Consider the following 22,849-nt stretch of genomic DNA (forward strand, 5'->3'; position numbering starts at 1 on the left):
AATGAGTACTGGGGACTGTAAGTTGTACTACAGTACACAGCAATTTTGAGGATTTTTCTTTTTTTAAATTAAACTTTGAGTTTTGCTCTGCTTTCTACTTTTTCTGCATTTTTTAAGTATTTTTGTTAGAAAAACAGGACTGTATACACCTAGTAGATCCATTAGCCACCACACCTTTAAAGTTGCTTTATTTCAAGTCCAATAGGTATTCCATCTTTGTAACTTAACAAAAAAAAAAATAAATACTACTATAGTACCTCCTGCCTCTGAAATATGTTTTTGTAAAACTATGAACAAGGAATACTTATATTGAAATCACTGTAAAAATTACTGGAAGTGGTAGGAAGTTCTTTAGCAATTATCCTGCTACAGCATCTGTGTTTTAATTTGACTTTCAGCAGCTAAAGATTGTCTTACTGTAACATTAGGGTCTTGAAAGTTAATAGATGAAGCTTGAGCAATTTTTCTTTAACTGCAGTCAAGAAGACTGAGATCAATCTTGAAATAGACATAAGGATAGTATTCTTGATTACTCAGTTGTAAACCAGGGATGTCCATGCCAGGCTGCAAAAGGAAACAATATGACTTTAGTACCAGTAAAGAAAGTGTTGCACAGTTCCAAGCTACAGTGGATTGTTTTTGCACTCCTCTTCCACAGGTGGAATGAAGTTTTGTATGTGCTGTGTGTAAGATGGGGAATTCACCACTGAGAATCTGGTGTTTGCTTGGTGTTTTCAGGCTGCCTAAGGCAGTTACCAGTGAGAATTCATGCTTGGTTGCAACTTTATGAACACCTAATATTTTTGCATGCTTTAGCTCTAGAGCAAATCCTTTCCTTCTCCTGCCTTCATGCACTGGGAATCATTCTTGTTCGTTTTAAGGCTGTTTTAACGCCTACTGGTTTATCCTAAATTGTTTGTGCACTCAAGATACAGGAGGGAGAAAGCAAGTCCTGCTGCTTGCTGAAGGCCTAGGTTTGAGGTATTTAGTCAATGACAGCCTTTTACAGGGGACAGAGGTGTCAGTCCTAGCATTTAGTTCTGAGTTCATTTTTCCTGCTTGTGTTGATCTGAATGCTTAGATAAAACTTGAAGCTTTTTACCTAGAGGAAGTTCCGTAATTGAGCAGACCTGTTTCAGTCTAGTAGCTGTAAACATCTGGTGCTTCAACAGAAAATTTAAGCAATCTCTATGCATCTGCACCATAATCTGAGCCTATCTGTCACCTTAATCCCATCTGTAGCCTCCAGGGATTACAGCTGCACCCAGGGCTCATAGCACTGCAAGGTGGGAGGTGACGGGTGCTCTAGCCCCTGGATGGTGACAGTGTTCATTTAGCTAAACTGAGAACAGCTACAGCATGTGCACTTGCACTCCAAACACATACATCCATTATACTTGCTGCTGCAACTTCATCCAGGTGTTTGAAGACCACGTTTAGGACATCCCTGAGGCGTTTCACAGACTTCCTATTTGGCTGCAGCAGCATTGCTTGGAAATTCACTGGGAGGCCGTACCTGGAAACACATCAACACACAGGATCATCTGACGGGAAGGGGCACACCTTTTCACTCCTGCCCTTCTCCCTCCTCAGTGTCCTGGCACGCTAGATGGTGGTGCACTGCAAAAACAATCTCAGTGGTGGTGTGCTGCCCCCTTTTCTGAAAGCATTTTCTTTTCGAAGCCAAAAGTCAACTAAACAGTGTCTTTCTGTTTTCCACTTCCCTGTAACAGCCCCCAAAGAACTGTTTTTCACCAACTTGGCCACAAAAAATGTGGCAATCTGTATTGTCTCCTGGGAGCTCCTGGAACCAGGTATGTAAGGGATGTTCCATCCCACAAAGGAGCTGCCCCAGGAAGAGACCTTTGACTTCTACAGGAATCATTGCCAGCACTGCATGTTTACCCACTTACCTCAGGACAGATTCAACAAAAACTCTCAAGGCTTTCACGTGAATCCAAGCCACAAATGCTTCACTGAAATTCACTTTCAGCCAGCGCAATAACGGGCCCTATGAAAACAGATACAACAGCATTGTGATCCCCTTGCTGTGTGAAGCAGCTCCATAGCTAACACCATTGAAGCCATTGGGGGCTGCTGAGATAATTCTCAGGCAGCCTGCTAGTGGCTCCCTGTTTATCAGAAACTCAAGTGACCCTGAGCAAATTATGTTATCTATCCCATGCCTCAGTTTTTTGGGCTAAATGGAGCTCACAGGAGTCTGTTGGAACCATAAAGACACTTCTGAGTGAGAAGTATTTAGGCACACCGGTAGCAAAGACTGTCATTATGTGGGCCATCGACTTGATGTGCTACTTACGTATTGTTGTTTCTTATCAGAAGCTAATTTCATCAACTCTTCCTTCTCACATTTCAGTTCCTTCTCATCAAAATAAAATTCTCGAACCATGAACCTACAATTGAATGACATTTGCTCTCACAAGCCATAGTCCAAGCAACATGCACGCTCATTTCTTTTGCCTCTGGTGAAGCAGGTATGGGATGTTTCAAAGTTGCTAGCCATTTAACCAGTTAAAGTATGTGGAGGGTGAGAGTTGAAGTCACCCTCAGAAAGCAAGCTTCCTGCTGTCAGTACCATGAGAGCAGGAAGGGCAATTCCAGGATCTATAGTTTGGTGCTTGAAGTGCAGCATCACTGTATCTGATGCCACAGCTCCTTCCCACCTTGCCTTCCCAGTGGCTTTAGGGCCAGCAGCAGCCCAGACAGTGAAGTCCTAAAAACCAGTGATGGATTCAGCTGTACTGCACATGAAACAAGCCTCACCTTATCCTCATTACCTGCTTGCTAGCCTGCCCTGCCTAGCAATCAGTGCCTCTTACCTGTTTTCCCTGGCTTTAGCCTTGAAGTCATCCATCACTTTTCTAAATAGGGTCACAGTGAAGAGTCCTCCCTCTGCATCCTCAGCAATCATTCTGTGGGAGGGAAATCCACTGCTGTGATTCGACGTGGCAAATCCCTCATGCCTTCTTTACCCTCCTCTTTTACAGTTCTTTCTTCATTTGTGATACTGAACAACACCCTGCTTTTCAAGAACTGCTGTGATTGAAATATGGAACAAAGACTTTTCTAGCACTGGCCATGCTATCTCCAATGTAAAACTCCCATGAGTTAAGTTCCTGAACCCATCGTAGTACACACATTCTGCCTGCCTGATTTTTCTGTCTCCTGGTGATGTTCCCCCACTTTCCATGCACTTGTGTTTTTGAGACAGGCAGTAGCAAACAGCTTTCTCCTTTCTCTGTGCTTCTCCTTGCATTTCAGATAGTAGCACTGACACCTCTTGCGCCCTGGGTGGGATCTCATGGTCTGTGTGAGCTGAGCGGTGGAGTATTTAATTCCTAGAAAGGATTTTTTACTCCAAGTGAAAGGGTAAGTTACTATGGCATTTGCTAATGCAAATGACAATACACTGAATTATCCTATTGTACAGCAGGAATCAATTAAAGATGCAAAGATAGTGTTTGATCTTTGTAAAAAGTAGTTTCCATAAAGTTGTATGTGATTTCATGTGTCTGAATTATGTCTGCATTACTGTAACAAATTGTTTGTCTGTTTTATACAAAAAGCAAAGGCCCTGAATGAAAGTAGAAAGAGCTACATTACTAGAAAGAGGAACAACAAGCTAATTGTAAAGAAAAAAAGTGATGATTTTTTTTTTCTTTCATCTACGCTTTCTTTCAACAGAGTAATTTCTGATTTCAATTGAGAATGAGATTGGGCAAATCTATATGTTAACACAGAGCCCATGCATTAGACAAGCGATTCCTTTCAGGATCCAGCAGCTTAAGGGGCTGAAATATGTCAGGGATCTCTGAAACAAACAGGGACCTTAATTTGGAATTTCACTTACTTGGTGGAACGAGGCACTACCATATCGGAGAGGGATTCATAGGTCTTCTGCCACTGCACATAGCTTGACCTTTGAGCAACACAAAACAAAGGGCAGTAAATAAATACTATATACTAGACAGCAAATGTGTTGATAAATATAGTTAATTAAACTAATGGCTTAGGGTAGAAGGATTGGAGATTGTTGTGCTGGGTTGTGTGATTAAGATACCTTAAGCCTCTCCTATCCTTTCCTCTCCTAGTCACCAGCTAGGGAGATGTTTCCCTCAATGCTGCACCCTCAATCCTCACTTTGGGTCTTGGCACGAGGAAGGGCCCAGAACAGGAAGCTGATGGTGGGAAGAACGTGGCTTTTGGCACGTACTCCCAGACTGCCACACAGCGTCCCATGCTCCAGGACCCCTGCACAAGCTGCCCCTGATCCATGGGTAGGTGTGGTACATCTGCTGTGTGTGATCCCAGAGCTGATCTGGTGCTATGCTGCAAATGTGGCAAGCGCCAGCACTGGGAGAAGGGTGTCAAGGGGATGGTAAGAGTTTGGAAAGCGAGAAGTCTGTTTATGGGGGGAATCTGAAAGAATATGCAGATAATAAACTCAACAAACTTAGATAGCTTTTTGTAACATGGTTTTCACAGACAGAAGAGTGATGGTACTGTGTGTGTGTTGGAACAGGGTTATACAGAGAAGAAAAGTTTTGTGTAGGCTTCTGAGAAGGACATCATGTAACTTCACAACTGATGGTGATGGCACTCATCCTGTGTGCAGGCACTTATGAATACACAGCCAGCAGAGTCCTTGTGAGTTTGACAGGTCTAATTCCTTTATAAACTCGCTAAGCTCTAGTAAGAATCTGGTTTTCTTTTTTTCACCTGTACTGTTCCTACCAGAAGGCTGTTTGAGAACCCACTCTGTAACCATTAAAAACCTACATCCCAATCCTGTCCTGCTCCAAGTTTGAAGCAGCCTTTGTCTCTTTGTTTTGTGACGGCACCACCCTTGGCAGAAACTGTTCTTTCCTCTTTGCTAACAGCTCCACTCGTGCCCCAGCCACAGCGCTGATGAGCTGCCCCAACCTGACCCAGTATGGCCTGGATCCGGTACTTAGGCCTGAAACTCAATGCCACATTGAGCGTGTGCACGCACTATTGCCTTACTTTGGCACCACGACGAGCAGCGTGATAAGATACTCGGAATTCAGAACAAAGTCTTCTTTATGCACAATGTCTGCTAGGGTCCGAGTCAGCAGATTTCCCCTAGGGTGAAGAAGACAAAGAATGAAAAAATAACACTAGCAGGAACCCAGCAGCAGCACACTGGAGGTATTGTGCTGTGGGTATAGTTGCTAACAGTGTATGCTAGGGTAGAAGGCAGCCAGGAAGGAGGTGGTTGAAGGACACATCTACACTTCTAAAATGGACATTTAGTTATTTTTACTGCAACTAAAAAGAATACAAAAGCATCAGATACTAATGGCAGAATATTGGTGACTAGCACTAGGCTAGTTTATGCCCTTTATGTTAAAGTACACCATTCTGCTGCTATTGTTTCTACAGTAAGGGTGTAGATGCTGGGGAAGTGCACATCTGAAGTTACCACCCCGTTCCCGTTATTGCTACATCTTGCGGGAGGCACCTGCTTTCTCAGGCTGCCCGTTGAACTGCCTGCCTGACCATGCTTCAGACAGAGTAAGCAATGTTAGTATGGACCTAAGCCATCAAAGCAACCCTGGCATACTGGACTGCCGTGGACAAGCACACAGCGATACCTCCAGCTGAAGGACAGTGGGAGCAGCAGTCTCGTGCGCAGGTGGGACCTGCAGGAGGGGGTCTCTTCACAGTCTAAGCCCACTTGATCACATTAAGTCCCACTAGTGCTGCACACCTAGGAAGTGTGGATGGCTGGGGCTGGACAGGCATGGCTGGTAGGCACTAGGTGTGTATGGGAAAAGAGCAGCTGCCCTCCCTGTCACTGGCCAGGACTAAAGAAGGACCTAATCCAGCAGTTTTTGGTTTGAGGTTTGCTGTGCCAGTCTAAACTTTAATTAACTGCCCAGTAATGTCTTATTAGATGTTTGTTCAACTCAATCTAGCCAGAGATGCCAGCATTTAAAGGTGGATGGGATGCTGAGAGGAAGATAGGCCTGGACCACGAGGTCTCTGTTCTTCTCCCTCATCACCTTGCTAGAGGCCTGGCACTGATCATGTTCCCTAGAAAGAGCTTCTGCCTCTCTCTACATGCTTAAAGCTGATGTGGAACCGGAGAGATGCTGCAGGAGTGGGCTGGGAATACAAACAGTGCCAAGAAAAGGGAAATGGGAGCTAATGTCCCTTTGTCCCTCCCGCCCATGATTATCCACGTGCACGAAGCCTGAGACAAATGTGTCTACCAAGCTGGAAGCACAGGCCAGTGGTGCAGGCTGGCAGTAGTGAGGCATGGACACAGGAACACAGGAGAGAGAGAGGGAGATGTAACTGTAATATGGCTCTGCTGACTCTCATGCACCCTGCAATTCTCATGTTGAGCAGGTGTCTGTAGCGGATAGCAGTTTTTTTGACAAACTCATTCTGAACCACCACCTAGAAGTATTTTTTTCTCTGGTTTCTGGTTGCATTCAGTAGAGTTGGTGCCAGGCATACTCATTTTAGCTCCACATTCAGAACAAAATTCCAGTTTGGTTTGAGCCTCTGTGAGTATCTTCCTTGAGTAAAGGCTGGTTTCTAGGCAGGCTGCCAGCCTGGCTGGTTGTAGCACCAGGAAAGCAAGGACCTGTGTGCTGCACCCAGAGCAAGGGGTATGAATCGTAAAGAGTGGCACGTGCTGGGCAAGGGCTTGCACAGCATCATCTAAGTTGCTTTACATATACTACTTACTGGAATTTACTATTCTCCCCAGTGATACCCTGGAAAAAAATTCAGGTAACAGCACTGACATAGGTAAAGACCATAAGCAGCTGAAGACAGGAGAGAGAACATTTGGGAAGCCATGACAGGGCATTACCTGGACCAACAGAATGAAACAAAGAAAAGAAAAATGTAAGTGGGATGCTGGTGAGGTGTGGGAACAAGCAAGACAGAGCTGTTTCCTATGGGAGCTCTGTGAATGCTGTTCAGAACACAGAAAACAGCTCTGTCTAGCAAAGGAATCCACCAGTTGATCCAGCTCATCTAATTTCTGACTCCCTGAAATCTCATCAGAACAATACAGTGCCTTTGGTTTTGACTCTTTCCAAGACTGACTGCTCACACTGCCAATAAAATTCTGTTAGGAACTGCAGTCTCCCCAAGCTGATTTTGAGACATGCTGATCACACCAGCTCCCTCCCCAGCTTTCACTGGGTCTGCGGATGCTCATCATGCCCCAAAGCCAGAAAAATTTGTTCCCACCAGAACACACATGGTCCACTGCACCGCAATGGGTGTGAGAGTGCACTGCCCTCAGTTCAGCCATGCAGCGTTCCAGATGCGAACAGGCACATCCTATACTTACACAGTTTTTTTCTCCAGGCTTTGCAAATTTCCTTTAATGTTGTTGTATGCAGCTGATCGGGTCTTTAGGTCTGTTTCTATTTGAGTCACTTGCTAAAACAAAGTAAAAAAAGTGAGTCAATTCAGTGCTTGAGGCATTGTCCTCCCCCCTCCCACTACCTCTGCACCTTAACGCAAGGACACAGCTGTCAGCCCCTCATAAAACCACTTGATTGTGGCCAAGAGGGAGTCGGAATCAGAGCTCCCCTGTGGCAAAGGCTGCTGCAGAAAGTATGATTCAGTTAGCTGTTGCTCTGTGTGTTACAGCTGTACCTAAGGAGCGAGTTCATGGTTTCATTTGTTATCTGTATTGAACAATGTATCACGCCTTTCTGAATGGACTGACAGTGTAAATAATTCATCCAGCCTGCAATGTCTTTGATTTAATGTCAGGCCAACAATTTCACAAAAGGACTCCAAAATGGAGAATAATACGGCAGTATATAAAAACAATAACAAATTACAGTTAGGGGGGATTAAAGTGCAGAAAGCATGACAATGTACTCTAGTAAATTAGATAAAGTGCCATATACTTACAGACTTGCTAAGTTTAAATATACATACCATTATTATTACAATAGAAATTAAAATAATATCAATGCTTCAGTACAAAGTGTGGGCTTCTGAGCCTGTTCCTGCCCAAAGGAAAGGCAAAGCTCTCACTGATGAGATGAGAGGAGGGACCAAAAACTACCAAAAGACATGATTCCCCATGCTGACATCTTAAAATTTGGAGTACAATTTACCTTTGTTAAGGCTTCTGATATATTCTTCAGCGGCTGCTTTATGGGATATTTGGCCATGTCCCACTCAAACCGTGTCAGGTAGCTAATTAGGTCAACTGAAAATGCAAAGAGGTGCATGAAAGCAGATAGCTTACCAGATGGCAGGTCAAAGTTTGGGTAGTAGTCCCCAGCTACAGCCTAGGCATAACTTTGATTAACATTAATGTTGATGGGAGTAAACCAGAAACCCACCTCTGAATCCTCACAGAAATTTGATCTAGATCAAATCCACACAGATCATATGCCCAATCTAATCATCTTTCTAAACATCCCCAGAGTTAGAAGTTGAACCAGTAATATTTTCTGCATTACAGTTAACAGTACAGAACAAGCATTACTGTAAAATTAGCTGTGTCAGCAGGACACAGCAACGTGCAGCCACTCTTCTTCACAGTAGAAACAACTTCATGTAAACTCAATCTTGACTGTTGAAATATGCCTGAATTTAATCCCAGCAAGAGCTATCAGAAAAATACTTGGTGCCCAGCACCAGCAGTAATATTCAGGGTTGTTGAGAGTTTGATCAAAGGTATTAAAAGAATAGCTGATGTTACTTCTCTGTGATTCAGTCAAGCACTCACTAGAGAACAAATTCAGGTGCAACGAGGAAATCCTCGTTGACTTTGCACACAGAGCTCCCCATCTCGCACAAAGCTATATTGTATTTCTCTAAATGGATAAAACCAGCCACAGCATTCAACAACAGAAATTCACAGCAAGGCCCGGTGCATGCAGCCCCTCAAAACCAGGCACCCTCAGACCACAGGGAGCCGTGGTTTCTTCCCATAATCGAGGGAAGAAGACGCATATGACACCCAGCTCCTAGAACAGGATCATGCTGTTCCACTCTGAAGAGTAAAGCTCCTTAACATTAGAAAACTTTAAAGCTTGGTACATAATGGTACAAAATAAGGAATTCTCTAGGGGCTCATGAAATCAGACAGCTCTTTGCCTGAGTCCTGAGAGGCCTTAGGATACCAAAGACACCTCTACATAGTGTTCTTGGGCAACTTTATGGGATGGGATAAAGTCACAAATCCTGCCACAACAGAGGGGCTGCGACTGTCCCCTGCAGTTAGGGAGGCTAGAAGAAGGCAGCAAGAGGCACTGTCACCTGCAGGGCAGACTTTCTTCCAGACCAGGAGGATAAACATGGAGAATATCTGGGAAGATGCTCTGGGGAGATGGGGAGCAAAACGAGCTCAAGGTGCCAAGTAAAAGGAGGGGCACGCTGGGTGCTCTTTGCTGCCTTGTCCAGAGTTAATTCAGTCCCATAGTGAGGTTTGAGCACAAGTTCTTGTGGGCTGGACTTCCAGGGTGTGGGGAAAAATTTATGAACCGAGATGCATAAGAAGGAATGTGAAAAGTTGTGTAATTGCCATACTACCAGGCTGAGGGTACTACCCTGTCTTGTGTGATACCGAATACCCTTGGCAGGAGAGCACTATCCTTTCCGTGGGCTTCTCTCACCCCACAACAGCGTCAGTTTACCCTATTAGATTTCCAAAGCATGGAAAGTCCTATGTTAGGAGGAAACAGACTTCTTATCAAGGGATAAACTGCCTGGGAGGCAGAGAGCACTGGCATAATGGTGTTCTCCCCCACCTTCTAAAACCACAGCTATGTAAACCTCTCCCACATCCAACGGACAGGAGTCATGAGGGAAAGATCCAACCTTTCCTACTAAGGTCTGATCGGGAATCAGCAAATTCTCCTGCGCAGGGAGGGTGTGGAAAGGAGGCAAAACTGCAGAAGGCAGGGAGAGCTATCACGCAGCTCTTGCATGCGCAGTTCTCCAGCAGTGCTTGCTCATGGTCTCTGGGGGGACAGCAGGGAGGTCAAAACTACTTGAGCAACAAAGTTCATGGAGAATTTTCAGCACGGGGTATGCAACACAAGGATTTCATCCTGCTGCCTCTCTTGCAAGCTTTCTTGCTCAGGCCTTGCTAAATTCAGTGCGAATGAAACCTGAAAAGAGCATGATATTACTGGGCTGTGCAGAGGAACAGTGTATTCACAGGCTCTTTAAAGACAGACACCGACCTATTTGTAGCTGAGGAGATATGAAAGTTCCCTGAAGACCTACACGTGCCCTTTCTATCCTCATATGCATTGAATCACAGCAGAATTCAAATGTTAGAGTTAAGTACAGCACGAGTTCTCTGCCAATTTTACAAGTTCCCTCCTGAGCAGTGCTCTGGCACTGGTGCAGTTTAGTTAAGCAGCCTGATCTTGGGGATGGCACAAACTACTGTGAACACACTAGCAGAACTGAGCTTAAAATGCCAAGCAGTCCAAGCACCCTGATGCTCCTAGAATGACACCCCTCATTTATGCAACTGTCAGGTCACTTCTAAAAGACTTCACATAGCTGCCCACCCAGGAAAGATGCTTCCTACCTACCCCAATGTGCTCACAGCTGCCCAGGAACCCCACAGACTGAATCTCTCATAACTCTAATTTACTCACCCAGTTCTAAGAGGCAATGTTAAATACTCTCCCTTCAAAACACTTAATTTTCAAAATTGTTATGCTTCCCATTTTGCTTTGTTTTGAGATCATGGAGTTATTCCACCACTTAACAAATTTTAAAATTCACTTGGGTTTAACATTACTATAAATGGAAGAGAATTTGGTCCGAATCTTTGAAGTAAAACTTTACTTAAATTTCACATTTTTTATTCTGTCATAAGCAAGAAACCATTTCCTGCTGTTGTGATATACTAAACTTCCCTTTATTACACAAGCACACGTTTCCCTCTATAAAAGAGACATCTCCATGTGGCTGCTTCCAACTGTTGCCCATGGGAAAGTAGTGTGTGTGTTCACTTAACTAAAAGTGCTGTATTTTCTAGTACTTTGTGTTTTTCTTCACTCAAATCTAACCAAACAATTGTTAAACACAGCCACCACCTTCATCAGTTTGTGGACCAAACTGTTGTCAGGATTATATGCAACTGAGCTAAAATCAGAAATCTTGGTATAGTGTAACGTAAAAAAAAAAATTGAGTTGGGATGATCTAATAGTCTGAAATGGGACCAAGAAGTAATGTCTTATAATTTTGTTTCTGATTTCACGACCTCGAGGAATTCTTCAACTTTAGGGTCCTTTTGCTAACAAGAAAGGGGAGGAGGAAGAATTCGTACAGCAAAGCTGCTGTTGCTTATGAAGAATGGCACTGGAATATATTAGGGGAATCCTCATATACTAAAGCTGACTCAATTTTTTAAGATGCAGTCAATAATCTTGGAAAGGTTAATGTCTTAGTTCAATATGATTTGTTTGGATGACTAAATCCAGACAGAGGTCAGAAAGTAGTAACACATACAAGTAATTTCCACATCCTTCTATTCCAACACAGACAGAGCTGATAGGAAAGGAAAATGGTGTAAAAAGAGGAAACGAAGGAAATAAGTGAAACCTGTTGTTTCTCAAGTCATAGGGATATCGTGATCAAGCTACGAGGTTGTTACTTGAGAAATCCATCGTAACCTGATCACTGTATCTCTACAACCAGAACAAGACTTGTCTCTAGCACTAATACACACAAATGCATGCTTGTAACAACACTGCAATCATCAATCCTCAACATACTTTTGAGACATTTCATTTTATCCTTTAGCCCTGAAACACAATAAGTGGGATTATTGTACTTGTCAAACAGTTGCACTTATCAAATGTCAGTCCTATGACATGCAAGGAGGACATTTCTATCCCCATCCTTTACTCATACAGATCTGAAGTACAACATTGCAGACAGTCAAAGGGTGATGGAGTGTGCGCTCTCAGTCTATTTAAAAGCATCATTCTACAAGCCTGTAATTAGCATGTGTAACACATCTATTTTTTTGTACTTTTCCAGGACAGCTGGGGAGGAATTTGCTATGAAACACACTCAGAGTCTAATGAAACATGTGGAGATCTAGGAGTCATCAGTTTCTAAATGTTTTGTCCTTCGACGTAGCGCTGAGGGATATAGTGTAGTTGGGAACTGTTAATGTTGGGTTGATGGTTGGACCGGATGGTCTTCAAGGTCTTTTCCAACCTAGACAATTCTGTGATTCTGTGATTCCCTCTAGGGCCCTGAGTAACATACTAGGTAATAAAGGGGGAAAAATAGTTCATGGAGGTTACAAAAACACTAGAGATGATGTGGGGGAGCATACAGTAAGGTAGTGGGCTCCCACAGCCCTTTGGCATGTCAGAAGTGTCCCTGCTGTCACTGCCCGCTCTTCTTCTCTGCCACACAACCGCTGCCAGCCAGGGCAGGACCCCACTGGAGGGAATTTTCTCCCAACAGGATTAGCATGTGCATGTCCTGCTGGCACCCGGCACGACCTTGTGAGTGCAGCCCCGGCTCCATGTTTTGGAGCTGCTGCCTCACACATTCACCTGTGATGTCAGAAACCCACAGTTAACAACATGATCTACCCCAGCACCATAGGAGGGAAGGCAAATCTCTGACAGATCACATGCAGCCATACAGAATGAGATTTAGCTGCCCCTAAGAGGGCACAGAAAGGTGCTAGGTCATGTTAGGAGGGAAGAAGGATGTCTCCTGCTTTCCTCTTCACTCCTCAGATCTGGTGTTAGAAACTGGTTCAGTACTAGATGCTGAATACTGTCCTGGAAGCAAAGTTGGCACTGGATAAAGCTTCTGTTAACTCTGAGAAAAATGGAAGCAGGCTAGATGTGCTCTTAAAAAATGTTGCTGATGGTTGTCCTTTCTGATGTGTGAGTGTTTCAACTCCACATGTTCATATTCTGAAGCAAAGGCGGCATCAATGCATAAAAAAAAAACATTCACAGTACCTACCTCCATTGGCCAGAAGATTTTCCTGGACTTTATCTTTTGAGTCCTCCATAACTTCTCCTATGTACTGGGCTATTTTCTTTATTACGCTTAGGTGTAACAAGAGAAGCTTTGTTAGTGAAGAAACAAAATTAATATAAAACAGTTGCCACAACGATCTGATAAACATGGAGATGCCCAAACAAAACACTTCTGAAACAAGGCAGGTTAATTCGCAATTCAAATAATGATAAACAATCATCTCCATGATAATGCCTTATTTCTAAATACACTGATCTCCGCAAACACATAGGTAGTACCATCTCCCTAGTGCTCTAGACTTCCAGAAAATCAAGATTCAGTCTTCTGTACACTCATGATACTCATAGCAGAAACCAGAAGGCAAAAAACTCATGTCTAAATCTCCAAAGGTGATGGAGGAACAAGGAGGCTACATACAGACAACACTGCCTGAAAATCTCTTCCATGGGATGCTAAATAAACCCTTAGGGCTTGCTGAGATAAGGTTCTTACAAAGTACTTAGGGGAAAAATGTCAGTGTTCTCTTGTTTGACAGGGAAAATTTCCTTATTTTCTTCTTATTCCTCTTCTTTAGGGGACTCTTCTCTTTAGCGTGGTGGACAAGACACTGCTTTCAGGTGTGGGAGAACTAGATTCAAATCTTCCTTCTGCCTAATTCAGGGCAGTGGTTTGAACAGAGCCCCTCCTGGACAACATTGTCTCTTCACAGTTACTTATTCTTTGCTTATTTTAAAAAATGGATTCATCAGGTCCCTCCAGCAGTAGATCCCCCTGGCTGTACTCAAAGTACCTATCTCATACAGGCCAAGAGCCTTAAGAGCCTTTCTGGTTGTTCTAGTATACTTCTGTACTCAGAAATATTCACAGAATTTGACCTTCAGTTCCCTAACCATTCCAGACTGACTACACCTTGCAAAAAAAAAGCAACAGCTAAAAAGTAACTGCCTGATAGTGAAATTGGCAGAGACATGAACTGGACCTAATCCTTGGCATGGTGACAGGGAGTAGAGCATAATGGTAGGCTGCTTCTCCCTTTCTTTCCTTACAGAGAGGAGACTACTACAGGTGCAGATGAGCTGGAGACTGAAAGGGCACCTACAGTGTTTGGACAATGAGTCTTCCGACATCCTGTGGCTTTCAAGAGTTTAGGAAAGGGACTTCAGGTCAGGTACAGATACCATAAAAGCATCAAAGAAAAGGATTTTCTTTGATGTGCTGCAAAGCAGTTATATGGGCCATTTAAAAGCAGTAATTCATAGAGGTAAAGATTCCCTCTATCTCCATCCCTGTGAAGAAACAGTCTTAGGAAAGGTTTTCCAGTCTTGTGATAGGGAGGAAGAAATCTGAGATTGCTGATGCTACCAAGAATGCAGGAGTCAGAATTTCTGCTGGCTGGGGTCATTCAGCCTGGACAAGATAAGACCTTATTGCAGCCTTTCAGTATAAAAAGGGGGCTTATAAGAAAGATGGAGAGAGACTTTTTACCAGGGCCCATAGTGACAGGACAAGAGGCAACAGTTTTAAACTGAAAGAGGGTAGATTTAGATTGGACATAAGGAAGAAATTCTTTATTGTGAGGGTGGTGAGGCATTGGAACAGGTTACCCAGAGAAGCTGTGGATGTCCCCTCCCTGGAAGTGTTCAAGGCCAGGTTGGACGGGGCTTTGAGCAACCTGGGCTAGTGGAAGGTGTCCCTGCCCATGGCAGGGGGTTGGAACTAGATGATCTTTAAAGGTATCTTTCCAACCCAAACCATTCTTCTCATGACCCTGGACAGGTGCAGTTCAGAGTGCCTGTAGGAGGAATGTACACCATTTTGCCCTAGTTCACATCCCTCTCTCAGGGCTGCCGCAGATTTTCACCATCTGGCTGCAGCCGCTTAGGGACCCGGTGACAGCCGAGCATTGCTGGAGGACGGTGCGTGTTGCCGACACTCGTGCTGTGCGGAGGGTGCAGGGGTCCACACAGTGGTTCCCTGTCAGCTGTGACCTTGTCAAGCAGTTCTGCAATTTTCAGCTTCACAATGCTTAGGGAGCCCAAAGGAACAAGACAGGACTCCAGCACAGTTGATAAGAACAGTATAGCAGGATGCTAAAGACATTACAAAGAAAGCAGACAACATGTATAAAACAGTAGCTTTTCCAAGAAGCCTGAGCTGCTTTCATTACTGTTGAGTGCAACTGGCAGCTAACCTGATAGCTGGGAGACAGTTAACTCCACGGGTATAGACGGTGGGACAGGTATGTGCTCTTATGCACCCAACAGTCCTAGCTGCCCAGGCAAGGCTTGGCTCCCTTCCAGCCCACACACCCCACGGTCCCTGTGGCAGGATACAGCCAGAATGTATGTATACACACTGGGCCAAAGAAATGTTTTCCAGTCCTGGCTTAGTCTCTGTGCCTTCCATCCTGTGAAATGCAAGTGGGATTCACTCATCCAATACCTTCCCCATGCAAAGACAGAACACGTATCCTGCGCACCACTGATGTCCGAGGCAGGTAAGAGGAATCAGAGCCCCAGGGGAGCCCTATCAACTATAGTAACATCCAACAGTGAGCAGCTTTCACATCTAACCCTTATAACTCTGCCTTTAGATGAGATGAATCCCACCTTGAGCAAGTACCATGCTCAAATGATGCATTATAAAAGGAGAGAAGTAGTAATAAAAGCCTGTAAAGAGAATAACTCCATTTAGCCTATTATTATGGCTTGAAAGACTCTCACATTTTGCTTCTGAAATTGCTGCAATATCATTACTTTCAAAAAAACCCAAAAAAGAGTCTAACACTCTCTAAATGATACTGTGTACTAAAGGGTGCTACCAGCTAGGTCTCCAAAATACCGTGGGGAGCAGAAGCCCTGCCATCTGAGGCCACTGCAGAATGCTCCACCGACCGAGGACCCAGGAGAACCCCTGGATAAGAGTGACCGAGGGGACTGTCAGCTTGAGGGAGCTCCACGCTACCACACGGTGACACAGAAAAACACTCCACCTCCCTGTGTAAATAAATAATAAAAGTATGTGGAAACAATAGATCCTGCAAACTCTTGCCCCTTCTCTGCTGTCCTGGCAGGAGGCAGCGCTGACAGGTTTGCACTGCCTGGCTTCACTGGCAGTTGTGTTTATCTAGCAACAGTTCAGCAGGTAGCTGTTTCAGAGGAGCAGGAACTAAATGCTCTGGTCACTTGAACAGGCTTGTAACCCTCTGGCTGGCATTTACTTCAACGAAGTGCAAGTGCTTGGCATTTTAACCCTTGAATCACAATTTAGACTCAAAACCCATTTATTTAACACAAAATGCTGTTGTATGTCCTTGTGGGACTTGATCTAATGCATTTGTGTTGATTATATCTGTTATTACTCTACTCCGATGCATTTTTCTTATTTTTCAACACATTTTTCTTATTTTTAAATCTTGTTGATCCTTCTTGATTACCTAGCTTGATAGACAAATGAGACAAATAGGAAGAGTCCTTACCCTAGCAGGTTACAGTGGAAGGGCCTCACTGACCCCTTTGCTCGGTGCCTATAGCTTGTCATACAGTAAGAGTCATTACTGGCATTAAAGGGACAATTAGTGGAGTAAAGTGGCCTTCAGCCTGAACAAGGAGCTGTACCATGTTGCTGAGTTAAGACAAAGGTAACAGGAGGAGCCAGTGAGCCTAGGGAGCTCATACTGACATTTCACTTAAAACTATCCTCTGTGATCTTACATGAATCCTACACTCAGCTTTTCAGAAGTCCTAATTCTTCACAAAGCTAGGAATTAGTTAAGCCCTTCTGAAAATCAGTTCTGCATGATTTTTGGCAGCCCTCAAACCCAGATGACACAGTTGCTTGCCTATCTATCTGCTGCCCTGACTAGAGATACCTTCCAGTACAACAGACAGCAGGTATTGGCACTGTCTCTCCCCAAATTTGCCCCATTCTCACTTCATGAAGAATCTCTGCAGTATGAACCAGAGGCCTGAACATGTTTACAAAGAATTTGGGCAGTTTTTTTGGCAGGGTCACAATGGAGAAGGTTTTCTTGATGAAATAAATTGCTCTGTCCTGCTAAAAATCCTGACAAGTGTTATATGGTTTAGTTTTAGGTAGTCCTGTGAGGAGCAGGGAGTTGGCCTCAATGATCCTTATGGGTCCCTTCCAACTTGAGGTATTCTATGATTCTAAAAACACCAATGTTGTGTGCAACTCAGAGTGATCAATGTAATCATCCTAACACAGCCCTGATGTAGGACAAGTAAAAAAAAAAAAAAAATCCTACTGAGAAATGTATTCTAGCAGTTTTAGTTTTACCTCAACTGCCTAGCATAGATGTAAACAGTTTATATCAGTGTTCTTGTATGGGTTTGCAACTGCCAGCCAAATCTGTGAAAGTATCAAGCATATTTAGACAAGGAAATCCTTATCAGTCCTGGCTGGGGGAAAATAAGGCAAAAAGCCCCCAGAGCTAACACATGCCTCTGTGACCAAGGCCACAACTCTAAGTGAGGTATGCTTCCAAAGCAAAGCAGCAGCCCCCAAAAAACCCCAGCAGCTTATACTTTCATTGCCTCTACAACAAAGTCTACTTTGTGCCATGAAGTATCTTACAAGCTGTCGTTTTCTCACCTTGCTGTACCGTATTATTCTTTGCACACCCACGTCAGTTTGGCCCAAAAGGCAAACTGGGCAATGATCAGCAAGGAGATCATGTGAGTAGGTTTGATACAATCTGAGTCAATATTCTGGTTTTCAGGGAGTTTAAAACCCTGAGAGGGAGAGCTCCAGATTTCAATCAGGAGAACTTATTCCTCAGAACTGCTATATCTGGTTGAAAAGGGGCAGCGTGTCAACAGAAATATTGTGGGAAAACAAGATCAGGGAGGGCTTCATATTCTCTAAATGCTTTTTTATTAATTTAAGTTTCTGGATGGGGTGGCAGGATGTTCTTTAAAAAAAAAAAAAAGCAGTTTCCTTTCAAGAAACACCTTCCCTAGCACTGCCACTCAGAGGGATTGCTGTGCAGACCAAACTATCATGGACTTAATTCAGCTGAATTTTAAGGAATGATTCTTTCTTCATGAAGACTCCATGACAATCAACACAAGGGCTAAACAAAGCCTATCCACTTTAGTCCAGTTGTAGCCCAGGCTGAACCGAGTCAGACCGAGGTGAACACAAGGGCATACCGTCCCATAAAAACAATGTCTGCTTCTCATTTGTAGGTAGTAAATAAGATCTATTTTACCTTTCAGCAAAGCTATCAAGTTTTCCCAAGTCATCTGACAGACCAACAAGAGCATCCAGTGTCCCCACCTGTGCAAAAGATGAGAAGTAGGTGAAAGATGTACAATTCTGTCTAAGGCTTCTGTTGGCAGAGTCTTAGGGACATTGACTTGTGTTTAGCACTTGTGTATTCAACAGTTTGGCAGAACTTTATTTACTTGGTGGAAAATAGTAGCAGTTCCTTTACCAAAGACCTTGGGCATAAAAAGTCTTTTCCAATAAAGGAAAAAAGTATGTGTAGTCTCAAGATTACATGTCAGTGTCTTCCTTCCTGTTTTTATTCTTGTATCATCAAATTTCATAGACTAGTCTTTAACCTGATAAACTAGTGACTAGACATGCACACAATATACATATAAACAAATCGGATGTACTGAGAGAACCAAGGGAAGTAGCACTTATTCAAAAGGGGGTCTCTGCATTCTTTGCCATTACCAAAGACTAAGCCTCTCACAAAGCCATTTCCTCCAAAACCAACATCTGCTTTTTGTATGACTGTCACAGTCATAATCCCATGTTTATGGTATTGCAATATATTGCCTAACCTTTTCTTGTAAGGTTGTCAGCTCAGCTTTATGAAGGGTCAAGCTGAAGGAGAAGAAACAAATTTTACATAGAACAATTAGCAGAATATTAATGGACTGGTTGCATCTTCAGATACTGCAAATGGTTTATTTCCTTTAACTTAGCAGACTCACACCAACACCGGCTGGGTAAGGCCCATAGATGGTAAAAATCATACCAATCTCAGGTTCACATGCAAAAAGCAACATTCCCAGTCTGAAACATTCATGCAATGATTCAGTAGGTTATTACTCCAGAACAGGCCACACTCCCCTTTTACTTGCATCCTTATGTAACTGGAATAGCTCAAGTTGTAACTGTTAACAATCTTTTTGGATTAAAGTCAGATCCTGGATGCACTAAGTGTAACTTCCTTAAGTGATGGGTGATGGCAACTCCCCAAGGAACCCAGTTCTACATCTGTGGTAGCTCCATTGACTTTAATGCAGTCTATTTGGATTTTTCATAGCCACAAGTGAAATAAAAATAAGGTGCAGATCTTATAAAATAAGGATTAAATAATGCAAAGATATTTAAAAAATCATGGATTAATACTCTTCCCATTTACATGATGATATGAAGCTGGATAATATAGCTGAATATACACACACATCCATATCCCAAGGAGTAATGTACATTAGAGCACTGTTTTCTCTCTCAGCAGTCTTACTGGCATGGTTCTAGATACTTAGCTACTGCCTTTGCATCAGCAATCCAAGATGTACAGTGTTGTATGACTTCCATGAGTGGGAGCAAATAGTACATTGAATGCAACAGATTATTTAACTTATCTCACTCATCTTCGCTCCTTATACATATATCCTTCCAATGTGAAGGTCAGCTTCAAGCACAATGCCTTCTTTTCTCTTTGATCAATTTTCAGTTGGCTGAACACAACTCATCCCCCAGCTGCAACCTTCTGCTACTTTCTGCATATAATCCCAAAAGATAAATCCCACATTTATCCCAAAAGTCTTTAGCACTAGTTAATGCTGCTGTATCACCCATACACAAACCCCTTCTTCATTTACCTTTAAGTCTGGAATATGGAATTTGCTGTTGCTGGACAGGTTGGATTTGCACGTCACCGTGTTCATTCTCTCCCATGCCTGCAGATTTGTTTTATCTCCCGGAGCAGAAATTAGCCAGAACTCCGACATGATCTAATATTTTCCCTTCGCTCCTGGTCACTGTAAAAACACAAAGCAGGTAAGTGGCTCAATGAGCGCAGCACAAAATGTGCTCTTCCCTAAGAACACCGAGTTAGAACCGATCACCAGGTTTTTTTCAGAAACACCAGGAGAGTGAGTCAGTCCTGTGTCTCAGACTGAAGTGGAACATGACCTTCTCCCGAATGACACAGAAAGAGTGCGGCCGTTCCTCCTCTCTCAGGGTCGTTCCATCCAGTTTCTGAATGAAAAAACGAAGCTTCCTCCTCCCCTTCTCCCTCCCAGCCTGTTCCGTTCGCCTTGCACTGTACATCCAGTCCCCGTTGGGGAGTATGGGGACTTCACCAAACCAGCCAAACGTAATTAAGGATTTCTGTTTAATAAATACCATCTCTCAAATTTTGGGACACTTGCAGGCAAAAGGGAAAGCAAGATGTAAAAAGACCTCTGCGGAACGCATAGGCTGCAAAAGATGCCACTGGCAAGATGGAATATTGCTTTCCCCTGTGGTTTTCTTCCCGGGCTGGATTGGCAGGAGCTGGAGGAGGGCGAGGCGCGGTGCACGGAGACGGTACCAGAACAACAGCGATACAACCGCCGCGAGGATCCACGCGGGACAACCGCGCTGGCGCCGGCCGAGCCGGGCAGGGCAGGGGGCGGCAGTAGCAGCCACCCAGAACTCCCCCATTCCTCTCCGCAGCCCCCCCGGAGCCCCTCCGCCTTTGCCCCCAGGCACGTGCGACGGGGAAGATTTGACCCTCGCCCCTCCCGCACCCCGCGGCGCCCGGCGCTGCCCGCCCCGGCCCCTCCTCCGCCCCTAGCGGCGCCGAGCGGGGCGCGGGTCGGCCGCTGCCCCCTACTCGCTACGCGCCGGGATGCTGCCAGCGCGGCGGCCCTGCCCGCTCCCTGCCCGCTGCCTCCCTCACCTGCGCGAGCTGCCTGTCGCTGCCCGCCCGGCGGCGGCGGCTCCCAGCGGGGCGGCGCGGACATGCTCGGTGAGGCGGCCGGGGCGGGCCGGGGCGGGGCGGCCGCTGCAGCCCCGGCGAAGAGGCGCGGGGGGAGCGGGGCCGCGGGTCCCTCCCGGCGTAGGGGGGGGGGCGGGGGGGCTGTGCCGCCTGGTGGCATCGCCCCGTCCCTAACGCCGGAGCAGCTCTGACTTGCGGCTTTTCATCCTGTTGCCGTCTTGTAAACTAGCAAAAGTAACGCAGAGGACATTTGTTTTTATTAAACAGCCACTGCCTCTAGCAAGTGTGGAAGTTTTGGGCTCTTTAAAGAAACTTTTAGGAAACTCTTGTTTCTGGGACTTCCCTGGGTGCTGGATTTAACAAATACGGTGCGGTGCAGGAGTCTGCAAGGGAGCGATGCCTCCTCCCCTGGCCATGCGGCTTCCTTGGTAGAATATAGCTGGGGCTTTTAGTCCTTACTAAGTCTTGAGTTGGATCAGGCTGCCTTAAGCCTGGCTATAAGATATCGGCAGTGGGGAGTAATGTTCCCCAGAGGCTTCTGAACCAGACAAGCTCTGAAGGAAACAGGGGTCTAAGCACATGTCTTTGAGTGGCATCTCTGCACGCAGGAATTTAACCCCCCCCAGAGTACATGGTGCATCCAGTTCTGCTTTTCCAATTGAGTGGTCTAATCACTGTGCTGTCATACAGCACTTGGGCAATCTCTCCAATTACTGGTGTTTTATTTTCTTCAAAAGGCAGTGCATTTTTGCTCATGTTTCTATGTATCAAATGTAAATGAAGCCCAGCATGAAATTAAACAGAAGGATGCTCTTGGTTTTCCACATGATCTGTCCTAAATTGAGAGGGTTTGAGATGCTGGGGCCAGGCAGGGCTGGTCATGCACAGAAGCAGAGCAGAGCTCTTGACACTTCCAAGAACCTTAAACGAAGACCCCTAATGGGTTTAAATATTTCCAGCACTAGGTAGAAGCAGCTGATGGAAGACGCCCTGAATCATAGTCTTGGACTTGGACTGTTCCATCTAAATCATGCTTTAGGTAGGGAATGTGCAGGTCAAGGTCTTAGACTCTAATATAGACTCTTTAGATCAGCCAAGGTTTCATCTTCCTTTGCTTCTCTTTAACATTTTTAGTGATATATAAAAAAGCAATACATGTGTGGAGGAGGAGAGTCTCTTCTGAAAGCTATCCAGAAAAAGACAGAGAAGATTTGTAGCTGAAATAACCACTCTACGAGGCTTTTTTGCTTGCCCTTTTTTTTTTTTTTTTGTCTATTCTTTTTCCTTTCTGGGCTAATTAAACATTCAGTGCTCATAACTCTGAGTATTCTAGCTCTTTTCAATCATTGTGTCCCCTAGGGCACAACAAAGGACTTTCCAGAAGTTATGCCAAAAACCTAACATTGATGTGTGTGATGACATTCATAGAAATAATGGTTATTTTCTAATCTTGCAATTTTTGTTTCTTTAGATTATATGTTTTAATAATGAAAACAGGATTGGCTGATGCTCAAGTATGTACATCATATATTTCTACCCACAGACTAAAAGGTATAGTAACCCTCATCACCTAGATAAAGCAGTTCTTTCCCATCTCAAACCAAGTACAGTTTTCACTGGATCCTTGCTGCAGTCTCAAGCCATGGAAATGCTTACTATGATTAATTTTAGAAATGTTACATTCTCATAAGCTTCATGAATTTAGAATTCTGTCAGTTGATGAGAAATGTTAGTTGCTGCAGTGGCGCTAGCTGTTGGGGATGCTTCTGTATGCATGGATATTATAGTGAATAAGGTAAAATTCAAGCTGGAGGGTTGTCGGACTTCTAGATTCTACAATATATGCTGTTTCTTTCCTAAATGTT

The 22,849-nt window shown here is 44.3% G+C and overlaps 1 protein-coding gene across 2 annotated transcripts; it reads right to left on the reverse strand.

Annotated features, from left to right (window-relative positions):
• Nucleotides 1–171: 171 nt before the first annotated feature.
• Nucleotides 172–21,046, reverse strand: ATP6V1C2 (ATPase H+ transporting V1 subunit C2). 2 transcript variants are annotated; one of them, XM_074861563.1, is made up of 13 exons: nucleotides 20,946–21,046; nucleotides 19,882–20,040; nucleotides 18,249–18,316; nucleotides 12,998–13,083; nucleotides 8,142–8,236; nucleotides 7,358–7,449; nucleotides 5,026–5,124; nucleotides 3,872–3,940; nucleotides 2,841–2,933; nucleotides 2,321–2,414; nucleotides 1,914–2,011; nucleotides 1,387–1,516; nucleotides 172–564 (listed from the first exon to the last, which is right to left on the reverse strand). In XM_074861563.1, exons 2-13 carry the CDS (start codon nucleotides 20,008–20,010, stop codon nucleotides 469–471), a joined length of 1,149 nt encoding a protein of 382 aa, XP_074717664.1. In that variant the 5' UTR covers nucleotides 20,011–20,040; nucleotides 20,946–21,046; the 3' UTR covers nucleotides 172–468. The 2 variants fall into 2 exon arrangements, with proteins under 2 accessions (XP_074717664.1, XP_074717665.1); XM_074861564.1 differs by lacking the exon at nucleotides 20,946–21,046 and adding an exon at nucleotides 20,195–20,213.
• Between the last annotated feature and the right edge of the window lie 1,803 nt (nucleotides 21,047–22,849).

Source organism: Strix uralensis, chromosome 3 (assembly GCF_047716275.1).
Source record: "Strix uralensis isolate ZFMK-TIS-50842 chromosome 3, bStrUra1, whole genome shotgun sequence".
In the NCBI taxonomy this organism is placed as follows: Eukaryota; Metazoa; Chordata; class Aves; order Strigiformes; family Strigidae; genus Strix; species Strix uralensis.

What these genes read in the sequence shown, in the direction of transcription:
- ATP6V1C2 (XM_074861563.1), bottom strand. Translation starts at nt 20,010, where the DNA reads ATGTCGGAGTTCTGGCTAATTTCTGCTCCGGGAGATAAAACAAATCTG. An exon ending in TCCATATTCCAGACTTAAAG is followed by an intron (nt 18,317 to 19,881) that starts GTAAATGAAGAA and finishes TCTTTTGCACAG; the next exon opens with GTGGGGACACTGGATGCTCT. An exon ending in CTTGATAGCTTTGCTGAAAG is followed by an intron (nt 13,084 to 18,248) that starts GTAAAATAGATC and finishes GTTACACCTAAG; the next exon opens with CGTAATAAAGAAAATAGCCC.